The 15712-nt window shown below is 42.5% G+C and overlaps 1 protein-coding gene across 4 annotated transcripts in view; it reads left to right on the top strand.

Moving 5' to 3' along the window:
- Positions 1-469: 469 nt before the first annotated feature.
- Positions 470-15712, top strand: part of RICTOR (RPTOR independent companion of MTOR complex 2) — a 1453900-nt gene continuing 1438657 nt past the window's right edge. For 3 of the 4 annotated variants that reach the window (XM_085631133.1, XM_085631132.1, XM_085631130.1), the window contains exons 1-2: positions 485-621; positions 707-754. In XM_085631133.1, the coding sequence (XP_085487259.1) occupies positions 573-621; positions 707-754 (97 nt within the window). In that variant the 5' untranslated portion in view covers positions 485-572. Of the gene's footprint in view, positions 622-706; positions 755-15712 lie in introns of all 4 variants that reach the window. The other variant, XM_085631131.1, reaches the window with a different exon arrangement.

Raw genomic sequence — 15712 nt, 5'->3', positions numbered from 1 at the left:
TAACTTGGACAAGGCTGTGACTAGGAGGTAGGAGGGAGGGGTCCCTGTCGGGCTTGGATCTCCGCCGAAACAGAACATTTCTCACTCCTCTTCTCATTCCATTCAACCTAGGCAGAAAGATGGTTACCCGCTACTGGCTAAAAGTCACAACGTTACTCTATCTCCCACAGTTTCGTTCCATTCCACCAGTCTCTCCATTCCCCTCAGTCTGCTTCCTTTACGAAGCGCCTCTCCTGTTTCTCCTCCCCGCTCCCTTGGCACCAACAGTACCTTACCGCATGTACCGTGTTAATAGGAAGTGTTCGCTTCTTTAGAAGTTCTTCAAAGTTGTTTGTAATTACATTGGTGAGCAGCAGTCGCCAGCCACGGTCACAACACAACTATTTGTATATCCGCTGCCAGGTGCTCCATACTGTTCGCACCGCCTACTATAGAACAGTCACACCAACTAGTAGTACACAGAGAATGCGATCAAACGCGCATGCGCCGTCGTATGCAGCGACGCTTTCGTCACGTGACACGCGCTGTCCTACGTCGTTTCCTGTAATGGGAACTTGTCGCTATCGTGGAAGATGGCGCTCAGCATCCGCGCCCGATCGCTGAGGCATCCCCGGATCCGAGGTAAACAGTTGGCAGCAAGAGTTGTCAGGTGCCCGTCTCCTAGGCTACTATTGCTGCCACTAACCGGCTTCTCTCTTTCCCGTAGGGCGAAATGACAGCGGCGAGGAGAACGTGCCACTAGATCTCACCCGAGGTAAGGGGGTCACCCAGCGGGCAGGGCGGGGGCAACGCAGGCCGGAACCGGCCCTGCATCACAGGATGACAGTTTGTTTTTAACCTGAGATATTCTATAAATGATGCGGTCCTGATGCTGTGCAGCTATGTCTGGTTCCCATGGTTCCTTTATTATTAACCTGGTGGTGCCTGATGTTGTTGTCATGTTGGTTGCCTGTGGTGGTCCCCTCACATTGCCATTGTTTTTGCGCGGTTGGTGGTGTTACCTTGTGGGTTCACTTGTTATTGCTGTGATGGAGGCGGTATTGTTATAGTTATGAGGGTCCATTTACTATTTTTCTAATGGCACTCACTGTCTGTGATGTTCTGATGGGAATGAAGTTGCATGTTGCGACTCGACTTATGCGGTAGCCTTCGGGCTTTCATCATATTGTTCACTTGGTGCCCTAGTCATTGCCACGTCAATTCCTTTTTTTTATTGCCCTAACATGCCCCTGATATTGCTTCCACTGTGCCCATTTTATTGCTCATACTGTGCTACTGTTATTGGTCCCACCAAACCTCCGCGTTTTATTGAAGAATTCCTATCCACCTGCTGCAGCAAAATACGTTAACACTGGAAGTCTTATAACAGTGAAACAGTTTCGCAAGCGTCGCTGTAAATACATAAACTTAAACCATGAAAAACACCAAGCATTTCATTCAGCTGAATTATCAATTGAAAATTACTATTGCCTGTGCTGCATCTGTGTTACAGTTGCCTCTATTACATCGTTAGTTCGTACTTTTACTATCCCCAGTAGTGCGACTTTATGCATTGCAATTTTATTGCGAGTACTGCCGTTCGTATTATCCCTATTGGTATTACTGCAGCACCTAATGCTTGTAGTAGTGCACCAGCTGTTGCTATAAATACTATTAACACTTCTGTCGCTACTACTGGAACTATTGGTACTGTTAATGTGATTGCTATATGGGACAGTGCTTTAACTAGGAAAGATAAGTGCAGGTACTCATTAAAATAAGCTAGAGGTGTAGTGAGCGGGCGGAGCTAGGGGCGGGGATAAGGGCAGGACATGATGATACTTAACGACTTATATAATAGTTGCAGCACACACCAAAACAAATGATAAATGTGTTTATATAAACAAAGCAGGTTAACTCATTACACTAAATGAAAGAGAAATGCGATAAGTTAACATTTCCTTTTTTTCAATAGTCGCACCTTCTTAATGCCATACTGTTAATTGCTGTTGTGTGGCACAATACTATATATTTTTGAGCACACGAGTAGGAAGAAACTGAAAATACCCCCACTTCGAACCAAAGCTCTTATGGCACCAAGCAAATCATCATGACCCTTCCCAGAAGATCTCTCTTGTCTCTTCCATCGATCTATCCATTCATTTCATCCAACCATTTACCTGGTGATGTCCACCATTTACCCTTTACATTCTGTTGTCTATTCAGTTTTTCACCATTCTGTCTGTCCACCCTTCATATCCAAACCTACCCATCCATCTTTAAACCTGTCCATTCATCCTTCCACTCATCCATCTCTTTATCCACCCTTTCACTCATCCATCAACCCTTTCGCTCATCTATCCATCAACCCTTTCACTCCTTTATACCATCCACCCTTTCACTCCATCCACCCTTTCACTCATCCATCATCCACCCTTTCATCCTCCCTCACTTTCATTGATCCATCCAATCTTTCACTTATCCACCCATCATCCGCTCTTTTATCCAATCATCCACCCTTTTTCACCCATCCATTCACTCATCCATCCATTCCCCCCTCTATACATTCAACCTTGCTCACTCATCCATCCACTCGCACACCCTTTTACGTTATTTATGAATCTTTGTTGCCAAGCAGACATGGACACTCAAAGTGCCACCCATTTTCTTTAAAATACCTCCTGAGAGTGTCTTGATTCTCTCTATCGCTTTTTTCTTACAAAAACAGACATACAAATGCAGGCAAACACACAAACATAAGCAGACACACAAAAGACTCGGGTATGTTAAAAGCCATGTTATACTCTTCACCTACCATGGCTTTTTTTTAGTTGCCACTGCCAGGGGACTGCCATGATGCCTGTGTTTGCACAAATGCAGAGGATTGTGTGAATGTGGTTGACAGCACAGGGCCTGAATGGACCCCATAGCTACCAAGGCTTCAGATTGCTATGTGTGACATTTTCATTGTAATTATGAGTGACATTTCAACGACTGAGTGACACTTTCTCGCTAGCAAAATTAAGCAATGAAGACGAGGGAATCATATAAATATCAGAAATGACACCCATTTGAGTATAGCTGCTAATGTTTCAGATTGCTTATGTGTGACATTTTCATAGATTCAGTGGATTTACGAGAGTCCGGCAACAACTAGATGTGTAACACTTAGGGGCACTTTGTTTCGACTAAAATCATGGTATGAAGTCAATGGAAATAGACAAATATCAGAAATGACGCTCATTTGAGCAACACGGAAGTCAAACTCTGCAGCAGTTACTTTTGAAGCTATTATTTAATTTCTAAAAAAAAAATCAGCACCCTCCACCTCGGCCGCGGCCAAACCACATGTAACAAAGGGATCGCTGTGACAAAAACAGCAACCCACTGAGCTATCTACATACAATACAGTACAATACAATATGCTTTTTTGAAGGATGCATATTAATGGTGAGAGTGTAAACTGCCAGTAGAGAGAACTCTGACTTCTCTCCAGCGGGAACAGTAATCGCATGACTTATCTCGGACTCAGCAAGTCTAACTGTGCTGAGAAAATAAAGGGTGCTGCTTCGTATTGTCACTGTCAAGCAGGGATGTTAAACACTTTGCACTACTAATAAATCAGCAAAATTGCTAGTTTAGACAAAACGTAGCACGTTTTCAGCACAGACAGACAACTCTAGTGTGCCCATTTGCAAGGCCCTATGCCATGCTGGAGCCCCCTAATCATTTTCGTAACAAACATTTTAAATGTCGGCAGCAGGAGATTATTAAATTAATATCTGACTTACCTGAATCTCTTTGCAGCTGTTGGAACGATCCACCGAGAGGAGTTGCTGGCCTGGCAACGCGTGGATCTCTAGCCTGTCTCTTCAGAGAGTCAGACAGCGAGCCCCGCTGCAGTGTCTCAGCCTGTGCCATCTGCTCCCACTATGAGACTCACAATGGCGTGGTGAGTCTGGGGCAGAAGTTGGGCCCAGTTGGGCACAGCAATAGCACATCATGTCGAGGTCAGAAGGAGGTGAGGAGGCGAGCAGGTGATCGATTCTCGAATCTCCTTTAACTCCATGCAGTAGGGGAATTCCTGAGTGCCCTGGGGCCCCTCTGGCAGTCAGGAACTGCAACATCCTGCCACAGCATGGTCGCCAACCAGACATGGCTCCTCCGCAACAGTGTGTCCATGTGGGACCTGACGTGACCCGGGGAACAGTCACAGCAAGCAGGGTTGGCGGCGCCAGTTTTGAGCTTCTTTGGCTTATAAGAAAGCCTTCTATGCACAGACCGGGTAATTGAGGCATTTGGCGTTCGGAAGGTAGGTGCCTTAGTGCAGAAAGCAGTTAGATTAGCGCTCCAGGGACCTCTTCGATCGCATTGTCTGGGCATTAAACCTCCGATCGAGAGAAAGTACGGGAAGTGTGAGAATCCGCCGCCCTTGCCCCTGCAAACATTTCTATGTTTAAAGTATTACCCTGCACTGACTTTTCACTACCTTTGAAAATCACACTCGCATACTAGCAGGTAAAATTAATCTTACGGTCCCTGCTCTGTCAAGCACAGTGTGATGGTGAGCACCGGACATTATTCAAATGAGCCCTGCTGAATAGCTCAGCTGGGGTTCAGATTGGAGCTACAGAAGCGGCGCCTTGGCTGCCAGACACGTTCCACTCCTGCTCATTAGCACTCTCAGCCAATGAGCCTATCTTTTCATGAGTACCGGTACTTTCCTCGGCAGTTGAGAAGTGCCGGCAATCAGAGTGATAAATTTAAGAAGTGCCGGTACTCAGTACGGGTGAGTACTGGCCCATTTAAAGCACTGATATGGGATAAAGTACCCCCTGCCATACATTAATGAGATATTGCAAGTCACTGAGTTTCATGACTATTTAGAGGAGATAGGTCGAAGGCAGAGTTCCTTTATAAGGTTTGGAACCCCGATGTGACTTGCAGTATCCTTATAATGTACGTCAGGTGGCGCTTTATCCCATTCAATGCATGGTCACACTATCACCTTTTCCACAAACCACTTAAATCCTTGCTGCATAGCTTTTTCATACGAAAGAGAGAGCATGTTTGCAAACGGAAAAATAAAAATCGAATGTCTATTGCAAATTTAAAGACATGAAAAAAGCAGTTTTCGTAATTAGTAATTTGAAATATGTACAAACATGCAGAAAGATTATAAAATTTCTATGATGACTCCAGGAATGCGAATAATAAACATGTTGCCATAAATGTTCTTTCTGCTTGTCACAACTTTTTCCTTAAAAACAGAGAAGAAAGAAAAGCCATGTTGTGCTTTAAACAGCTTTAATTATGCTTGTGACCTGACTTGCCTTTCTCCTCCTGCTGGTTCTGGCAGCAGGCATTGTGACATAAGAAGTCAACTGTAATAAGTTATAGGTGAGTCCTAATGTAAATTCTTTATAATCAGTGACTGGTTGTGTCATAAGTCACCGGTTATAAAGAAATTAGAGACAGGGTTTTATAATGGAATTGCAGAATCCCGTGTATTATATAATTATTACTACTACCATTGCCGTTTAAAGTACTGGTCTAACAACTGGTATACCCAGTGCTACTTCTGCTCTTACCAAAGCCAACAATACTACAGGTGTCTCTACTACTTCCAAACACTACTAGCACAAATACTTGTAAGTCTTAACCTATCTTTAATGATTGAGGCAACCCTGTAATTATTCTACCATGCTTCTGTTCTTTTTGCAAGCCTCATAAAATGTGACTGTGAATAGGAATTCCGATGTTAAGCGCACTATGAAACTGACTGCATAAAAAAAGTATTCAATGACTATTAATTCTGAATTGACGTAGTACAGTGGCTCTACCATTGCTCGGGTGCTTCCTTGATGATTACTCTGGCTCAGTCTCTGTTGTTGATCTAATGGTGCCTCTGCTATTTTATTGCTTGCAACAGTATTTTTCCAACTGATCATGAGCATGCTTTAATAGTTCTGGTGTTTTTGCTTTGAGAGTACAATGCTTGTTTTATTGTTGAATCAATGGCTGCAGGCGAGTGTGCAGATAGACTGGGATTCAGCAATTTCACTGTTTATTCCACTTAATTATGAATTTACCACACTTGCTGCATAATGCATCAATTGCTGTACATTTTGCAGAGTTCAGCCGAAAAAGTTTCCTTCACAAATTATATTTTTACTTGAACTGTGCCTCTGGTCGTGCTTTGAAGGAACCTTTGGAATGACATTAGGGTGCTGTAGATAGTCTACCTGCAAAGGCAGATGGTGTTGCATTGTCAAGAGTTTGTATTGCACTGCAAGTGGGGGTGGTTCTATGGTGGTTTTTAAAGATGTGATGTTTGTGTTTTTGCTGTCCTTCCTCCTGCTATTGTTGTTGGTCTTGATTCTTGCCACCGCCCTCTCTACAGTGATCACTTTGTGTTTGGATTTATTGCTAGAAAATCATTCTGATCCTCAACCCACCATCCTTTATCAAAGTTTTGTGAAGTGGAGCTCTGAACCTGTTCTCGGGTTGACCCAATATATTCCTTATAATGTTTGCTCAGGTGCATAGCCATGTGTCACTAACTTTTCCATTGGAGAGCACTAATTCTGCCTGTTTCTGTCCTTTGAAGTGTGCCTCAAATGTTATATGTAATCCAAGAAGACCTGTGAAACAGACTTTGACACTAATGTAAAAAGAGGCCAGCTGTGATTCAATGAATGACTGAATATGTTTGTGTGATTTACTTAAAATCATTACAATAAAAAGTCAAAAGCATGTATCATGAATTAAAAACGTAATCACATTTTTAAAATCAATCCAGCAAGAGGGTGTGTACACAGCCGATGCTGACTGGATCATTGGTTAGTAAATGTAGATAAAATAACTTGCGCATATTTAAGTGATGGTAGCAGTTTGGCCCGCAGCACCCTTCAGACAGCTATAGGTGTTGGGCTGTCTAGCGTGGCATGCAGCTTGCAGAGGGAATGTGTGACCATCTTTTTGTTAAGCTGCAATTTTCTACGTGGATCTAAGGGCGGACAGTCTTGCTTAACCAAGTGCCTAGGTAGCTGTAATTTTGTACACAGTCCAGGCTCAAAGTACCCAAGCGCCACTTGTTGAGATTTTTCTTTGGATAACTTCAGAAGATCACGGTTTTGGATTTGCTCGCATTAGCTGTTAGCATATTTTTAAACATTACTAAGACTCAAGCTCTTCTCAACTTTAAACCATCGGTTTTAATGCAGGGGGTTTACTCTGTTGTCACTTATCTGGGGGTGAAGCTATCGGCACAGATAGACAGGATTTTCTCTCTAAATTACAAAGAACTATTGAAAGAGACAGCTAAGTCTTTAAAAAAAATGGCATAAGCTTCCTTTAGACATTGTTGGTCGGAATAACATTATAAAAATGAAAATTCTGCCTAAATTTCTTTATTTATTTTGCTCTATTCCATTACGTGTCCCTAATTTATTCTTTAAGCGCTTAGAGGGTATGATTAGTAGTTTCATATGGGGGTACAGAAAATCACGAAGGGCAATACATTTGTTAAAACTTACTTTTAGCGAGAGTGGCTTAGAGTTTCCTGATTTTTAAGATGTATTTTTGATCAACTTTCATCAGACGCTTTCGGAGTCTCCTCAATCCTGTTTGTACTACTTTCTGTCATAGGTTTATGCTAGGCGAGGACAGTAATATGTTTCTTTATAGAACCATTGACCCAAATTATTTTAAAAGGGTTACATTTAAGACTGTACGAGATAGTATATTCATCTGGCAGGCAATATCTCTTAGGTGTACTATATCATTTTTCAATCTGGGGCAACCCAGGGCTGCCAGAGGTGTTTCATGATACTATGGGTAAATGTTGGGCTAGATGTGGCGTTACATGTCTGGCGGATATGTATGACGACAGGGGTTTTGTTTCTTTTGGGGCACTTCAGACGCAGTATAATCTTTCTGAAAATATGTTGTTTAAATATTTTCAGATTCGGGATTATTTCACCCGTCATCTGAAGCTGACGAATACCCTTCGCTTTGACATATGGGACTGCCTATATGCCGTAAAAATAAAATCTCTGATCAGCAGGGCATATAAATGGTTGAGCACATATAGGTCAGATGATTCTGAGAGATTAGCAGATAGTTGGAGCAAGATCCTGGGGGAGCCGGTGGCGGCTGCTTCAATATCGCAAGCTCTCAGTATGATAAATAAGTCAGTGCACTCTACCAACTTGCGGTTGCAACAACATCGTGCGATAGGCTTACTATATTATACGCTGGAAAGAATCGCTGAATGGTCATCTAATAATCTAATCACTGATCGGACAAAATGCCCAAGGTGCGATCTATATGTGGCCAATATACTGCATATGTTTATATCCTGTCTGACATTTTGGCAAAGGGTGGGTCAAGTAGTATCTCAGAAGTTGGGGATCGAATTGCCTCTTACAGCTAAGGAAATAATGCGGGTAGTTGGAACTCGAGCCTTAAATTGAATGGTATATTTTCTATTTTTATGGTTTCTGCAAGATTGGCAATTGCTCGGGTCTGGATCACACCAAAACCTCCTTCTGTTTCTGATTGGTGGCTGATAGTCAGACAAACGTATGATATGGAACAAGCAGTGGCTAAAACAAAGGGTATTCGTTCTTTAGTTAAATGCAATGTAATATGGAAGTCTGTGTTCTAAGTCGATATGCAGTCTCATTAGGAGGCTAATAAGGTTTAATTAAGTCATGTTATTCTTTTGATTATAATTCTTTACTCTTCTTACTTGAGAAATTGCTCTTTTATGGAAATGTCTAAGTATCTAACTTGATGCTTTTTTATTCGAATCCTTTTGTTGACAAAAAAAAAAGCAAAAAAAAGCGGTTAGCATATTTTTGGTGTTACATTGTTCTAGGGCAGTGAGAGCTTTTTTAAGACCTGTTCATGTGTGGTCCAGAAGGACTAGGTCATCGGCATACTGCATTAGATGGATTTTTTTTTGTCCCCAATTATTGGTGTGGCGAGGGAGGCCCCCTGCAGTGCCGGACCGAGGTCAGCTGTATACTGGTTGAATCGTAGCGGTGCCAAAACACAGCCCTGCTTCAGCGGCGATTTTTGTGTGTGTAGCCGACTCAATGGAAAGTTTTATCCTTAGCCAGGTTCTTGAGTACAAGGATGTAATAGCTCGTAATAGGCTCGGGCAGATTTTCCAACTCACCAATTTCCCCCAGAGGATGTTTCTATCAATCCCATCAAAAGCTGCTGAGTAATCAATGAAACATGCAAAGACTGGGGGAGAACGACAGGCTACTGCTTGTTGGGCTAGATAAGACAGAAATGTGATTGTCAACAGTGGAGCCCCCTGGTCTGAACCTGGTCTCATAAAATGGCAATAGGCCTTCTCAGTCAACACAGTTTGCTAGCTCCTGCAAAAGGGTGCTTGCGTATGCTTTCCCCTCGATATCCAGCAGAGCAATCATCCGATAGTTCCTGGGGTCAGTGTATGCACCTTTTTTAAAAATAGGTTGCAGCAGTGAACCCCTCCAAGAGTCTGGGACCTCCTCTAAGAATCTGCATGCTGCATACAACATAGCAAGATTTGTAGACCAGAAAATGATATCCTCCCTGAAAAGGGAGCCAGGCAAGCCATTGGGGTCTGGCGCTCCGTTTTTCCGGATCCTTTTTAAAACCATGCGGACGGCGGCCACACTTGGAGTTATGCGTTCCACCGAGATCCTGGGGCAATCAGTTCTAGCAGTTTCTGGTTTGCTGTGCGTGTGTTGGCCCTTTGCATGTGCCCAGTTTCTGGTGGCTGGTATATACAGACTTCACATGTGCTTTCCTGACCCCTGCGGGTGATTGGGGCTTGTCTGAATGGGGGAAGGGGCAATAGAGGGATCCTGTCCATAGTTGTCTGTGACAGGGAAGGCCTCTTTGAAGTACACCCCAAGTGTCAAGTGAAAACTCCAACAGATCTGTCAAGTAGGTCTTGACAGTACAGCAGGATCGGAGACTGAGATGTCAACAAGAGGCCCACTGTGATGAGGCTGGTCTGACTGGGGGTATGGAAAAAAGAAGGGTGAATGTCTGGGCATTAACTAAATTTGCTTGTGATAGGGTAGGCCTCTTTGAAGTTCATTGAGCCCTTGGGGCCAGCCCACATGCCATCATGTGAAGATAACAACACCTCCCCACACCCAAGGCCTTTTGTCCCTGTCCTGGGTTCGAGTTCACACCTTTTTGAAATATTTACTTGATGTGAGAAGGAAGATGCAGATTTAGCTTCTAGAATCTTCAGGTGGGCAAAGGTAACTTTTCTAAAAATCCCTTTTACAAAATATTTATTGTAAATCCAACTTCAACAGTGAATTGGTCTTGTAATAAATATTTCAAATAGTCTATAAATTAAATTTGTAGCAGCTTCTAGGTAGAGATAATATTTATTTAACTCAATATTGGATCTCAGTAATTTCCTATGTAACAACATTACACTTTTATATGTTCTACTTTTAAATACTATGCACCCTGCCTTTTGGCCAATAGAGCCTATGTGGGGTGACTTATTAATATGTAAATGAAAGGTTTACATCTGTCATATGGGAATTATATTGACAGGTTGAGTTTTCAGTTTTAAAACTGCACAGCCTGGAGACAGGTTTTACAGCTGTGGGTGTCAGTATGAATGCTGCAGCCTACTAGTAGCATTTAATATACAGGTCCTGGTTTCTCGTGGTACCATATACTAGGTACTTATGAGTAAATTGAACGTGCCCTGCAGGAGTATACCAATGTTACCATGTTGAAAGCAGGAGCACAAGCACTTTACCACTGGTTACCATGTGTGAAGTTTACAGGGTTATATAGTCAGCAAAAAAGGGTTCCACGCACAGGCAAAAACATATGAGATGACCCTGCAGAAAGGCTAATTTTCAAAAAGATTAATTAACAAAACTCATTATATTTGGCCCAAAACCTACTGCTTAACCAGACATCTCTTTGTTAACATGTAGGGCAGATTACTAGGTGAACTTAATAATGCTTAATAAGAGTGGAAGAAGTCTAAACGCACATCTCCTATTCTTATGTCAGCCCCATAATGAGTATATATCTCTGACTTGCAGAAGCCAATAGTAAATCAATGGAGAACAACAAAGGATAAGATGGGCCTTCTTGCCTAGTGCCTTTTTCAATTTCAATCTGTGTTGATAAGTTGCCATCAGCCCTCATCAAATACCTTTTGATTCCTGCTTACATTTCTTGCACATTTTCTCAGGTAGCTGCTCTTTGTACTCTAGATTTCCATTCACTACTCATTCCTTGCACCAGTTGACATTATTGCATTAGTATGCCACTGATGGTAACAACACTCCCCTTCTGTTAAACACGTTTGTTTTCTACCTATATAAGCTTTCCACAATTTAAAGAACATTTTTTATCTCCCTGGGGTAATTGTAAATCTGTAATGTTAACATAACGCATTGGAAACATTTTAATTGGCCTAACTTTCAGCTTCCACTCTAATAACCAACCAGTGTTATTACCAGCACAGTAAATTATTCTTTGATACTCCTTTTATATTGTAGCATACACAACTTCCCTCTTGCATTGACATCTTCACTAGACATTCTCATTAGAATAACATTGTTTCACTGCAGCAGGGCAGTTCTCATTAATCATGAATGTAAGGTGCTAAAGCTGTGTATGCATCAATAATTTTTAATAGTAATTTTAACATTTGTTAAACACAAGTCGAACAATGCATGTGAAGAGAAATGTAACCAGTTACATACATTGTAAGCTGCACAGTCATAGTATACATATTGAAGAAATATGGTAATTTACTCATGCTATCAAAATAGTTTGAATGGCTTAAGCCATTAATTATCAAAGCTGCATACAAGAAAAAGAAAAAATGAAAGAACACAGAGTCCGGGATAATGAGTGCGGGTAGAGACAATGTCATTATCCTCCTTAATATTACTTCCTTAACAAAAACTTCACATATAATCTTAAACCTCATAAGGTTCCAGAGATGGATTATGAGCCTGGCATCTTACAGATTCGTCTCTTAACACTGAGGTTTGCATTTCTATAGCAACATTGACTATTTGGTGAATATTCAGATATTAGTATCACTGTCAAACCCACCGAGGCCCACTTTCTGTTAGAGAGCTCCATTGCGTCCTGCACTGTGTATTTCTTTTTTTATAAGAGGCAATATGAAATGTTTCAAATGATCACTTTGTGTGTTGGGGTGTCAAGATGCATAGTTTGACTACTGCTAGTGAAGTAGTTATCCATGCTTGTCAGATAGAAGATGCATATTCTACTTTCACAGTTTTATGGATAATTAAAAGTTGAAGATTCTGCATTTAGACAATGTCTCTCAAACATCTGCTGTGTATGAAGAGCTGTTCGTCCATGTTTACAAGATATGGCACAGTGTACACTTGATCACATCTCCAGTATTCGTGATCATGGTCCAATCCAGTACTGACTAGTTCTGTTTGGGTCCAGTACCAGTTGTATAATTTTTTGAAAAATGTGAATTTCAATCTAGTTCCGCATTACTTTTTTCATGTTTTTCCAGTCATGTGGTCCACTCTTCTTCGTACTCAATTTCCTGTTTATTTTGCCATTTTTAACTTTTTATTTTCACATTATTTAAGCTTGTTAAACCTTCCTTGTTAGGGAACCGTTTTTCATATGCATCTATATCGGGGAAGTGGTTAGATGACACTTCTATGTCCCCATCATATATACAACACAGTTTTTTAATTGTCTGTTTCTACAGTCTTGAATATTACCTATTCCAAATTGCAATGTTAGCTCTTCAGAAGTACACTGTTCTCCATCTTGGAATATGTGATCTTATGTTTGCATAGCTGTCTGGTTTGATAAAGACATCTTGGGGACATTCAGAAATCGGACCTAGGAAGGCATTTCGCCCTTGCTTACCATTTGCTTTGTGGTTTGTAACTCATATTTTCTGGCTTTCTATTTGCTGGCTTTATTTTCTTTAGGCTGTCCAGGTTGAGTTTGTCCCTCCCGTTGCCCAAACCATGTTGATTGTTTTCTTTATTAAACTTGCTTTCGGTAAGCAGGCCTTTAGATCTTGTTCTTATTTTGTCACATTTGCTGTGCATTCAAAGACAGAGGTCAAATGTCAAGCTCTCTCTTCTGGGGAGCTTCGTGTTTTTTTTTTCTTTCTTTGACTTCAAATTGATAGAATTGATGTGACAATCCTAAGTGCGCATGTAGGGCAGAGGTTGTAGGATGATTTTTCCCCTAGCACACAACAAAAAAATTAACTGTTCTAATGTTTTAGCATATACTTGAATTAGTACAAATAAAGCACTTTTTGTTTGTAATTCTGAAGTGTGACGGAAACAAATATTTGAATAAGACCCAAACACATCAGTACACTAGGTGATGACATTTGCACACATATCATTTGTGTGAAGTAAAACCGTATTTCGATGCAAATGTAGTGGTCATTTCAGTGGAAAATGTATTGTTTGTATTGGCAGAGCGCTACCACACCGTGCATACCTTCACACTATGCCCTTCCACTCCATTCTACAACATGCACTCTACGCTCCCCCACTCTAAGACACTGTGCGAAATGCCATGCCACTTGACGCTACTCCACGCTACTCCACGACACAACACGCCACTCCACTTTATGCCCCTCCTCTCTACTTACCCTACTCCACTGTACCCTAGTCAGCCACACCCCACTGTACTTCGCTCTAATCTACCCAATCTACCCCACTTTACTCAAATCCAATCCACCCCACCCCAATTTACCCACCCCACTCCAACCCAATCTACCCCACTCCACCCAGCCTGCCCCACAAGCTTCAATCTACCCCAATCCACTCCACTACGGTCAACCCCAGTCTACTCCACTCCGCCTCAATCTACCGCACTCCATTGAAATCTCCCCCACTTTGCTCCAGTCTACCACTCTCCAGTTCACTCCAATGTTCCACACTCCAATCTGCCCCGATCAACCCCACTCCACTGTATCCTAATCCGACCCACTCCACTCTACCCACTCCGTTCTACTCCAATCCACCCCAGCCCAGTTTAACCCACTGCATTCCAGTTTACCCCACTCCACTCCCAACTGCAATCCATCCAACTCCTCTCCACTCTAATCTACCTCACTTCACCACAATTTACTCCAATCTACCCCACTCCATTCCAAAGTACCACACTCCACTTCAGTCTACCACACTCCAGTATAATCTACTCCACTCTAACTTTTTCTGCCCCAATCCAGTCTACCCCACTGCACCCTGCCCTACTTCAGTCTACTCATCCCCAATCTACTGCACTCAATATAACCCGGTCCATTCCAATATGCCCATATCTACTCCACTCCAATCTACCCCACTCTACCGCAATCTACCCCACTCCACTGCAGTCTATCCCATACAACTCTACCCCCTTTACTCCAACTTCCCCACGTCACTCCAATCTATCCCACTCCAATCATCCCTTTTCAATCTACTCCACTCCATTCCAATCCACCATACTCTAATCCACGCAACCTACCCCACTCCACTTTAATTTGTCTCACTTCACTCTAATCTGCCTCACTCCACTCCTCCCCAGTCTATCTCTCTCCACTCCGATCTCGACTCTACTTCAGTCTGTCCAACTCCACTCCAGGCTTCCTCATGCCACTCTACCCCAATGTACCCACTCCAATCCACACAATCTACCCCACCCTGCTCTACCCCAGTCTACCACACTCCACTTCACTCCAATCTACCACATGCCAATCAAATCTACCCCACTCTAGTCCAATCCAACCCACTCCAATCTACCCTACCCCACTCCAATTCAGACCAATTCACGGCACTTCATTCTCCCCAATCTACTACATCCAATCCGCCCATTCGAATCTACCACAATTTACTCCTCCCCTCTCCAATCTACCTCACCATAACCCAATCTAATCACAATATCCCAATTTATTCCACACCACACTCGTCAACTCCACTCCTAACTACTCCACTCCAGTTTACCCCTCTTCAAACTGCCCCACTCCTATCTTTCTCACTCCAATCTATCCCCCCTCTTCTCCAGTCCACCCCACTTCACTCCAGTATACCTACCATAACTCACTCTAGTCTACTCCACTCCTCTGTACTCCAGTTCATCCTTATCTATCCCACCCCAGTCTACACCTTTCCACTTCAGTCTACCTTGTAGGATGCTGGCTCTTTATATACTATATCAAAGTAAGGTATAGTGTGCACAGAGTTCAGCGGATCCCCAGAGGTTCTACAGAGGCTAAAGTAGATAATATGCTCCGGTCAACCCCACTCCTTTTGTGGTAGTGTGGGTGAGCAGTTAGGTTTATCAGAGGGCAGTGCAAAGCATTTGTTGTACACACACAGGCAAAAAAGGATTACGCACACTAAATGACTAAATCCGAGACCAATGGTTTGTTAAAACTTTTAATATATTTATTTTATAGAATCAAAGATACGTTGTTGCAGCGTAGGAACGTACTCCTTTTGGCATGGTTACCCCCTACTTTTTGCCTGACTCTGACTGCAACTTTGACTGAAGGTGCACTGGGTTCCTGCTAATCAGGCTCCCAGTGCCTGTGTTCTTTCCCAACACTGTACCTTTGTTTCCACAATTGGCCCACCTCTGGCCAACATATAAGCCCCTTGTAAAAGGTACCAGTGGTACGAAGGACATTTTGACCGGAGAGGGTCTCTAAGGGCTACAGCATGTATTA

This window comes from Triturus cristatus, chromosome 2_1, assembly GCF_964204655.1.
Source record: "Triturus cristatus chromosome 2_1, aTriCri1.1, whole genome shotgun sequence".
Lineage (NCBI taxonomy): Eukaryota > Metazoa > Chordata > Amphibia > Caudata > Salamandridae > Triturus > Triturus cristatus.
The sequence above is the reverse complement of the archived record's forward strand: the minus strand, read 5'-3'. Positions and strand labels throughout refer to the sequence as shown.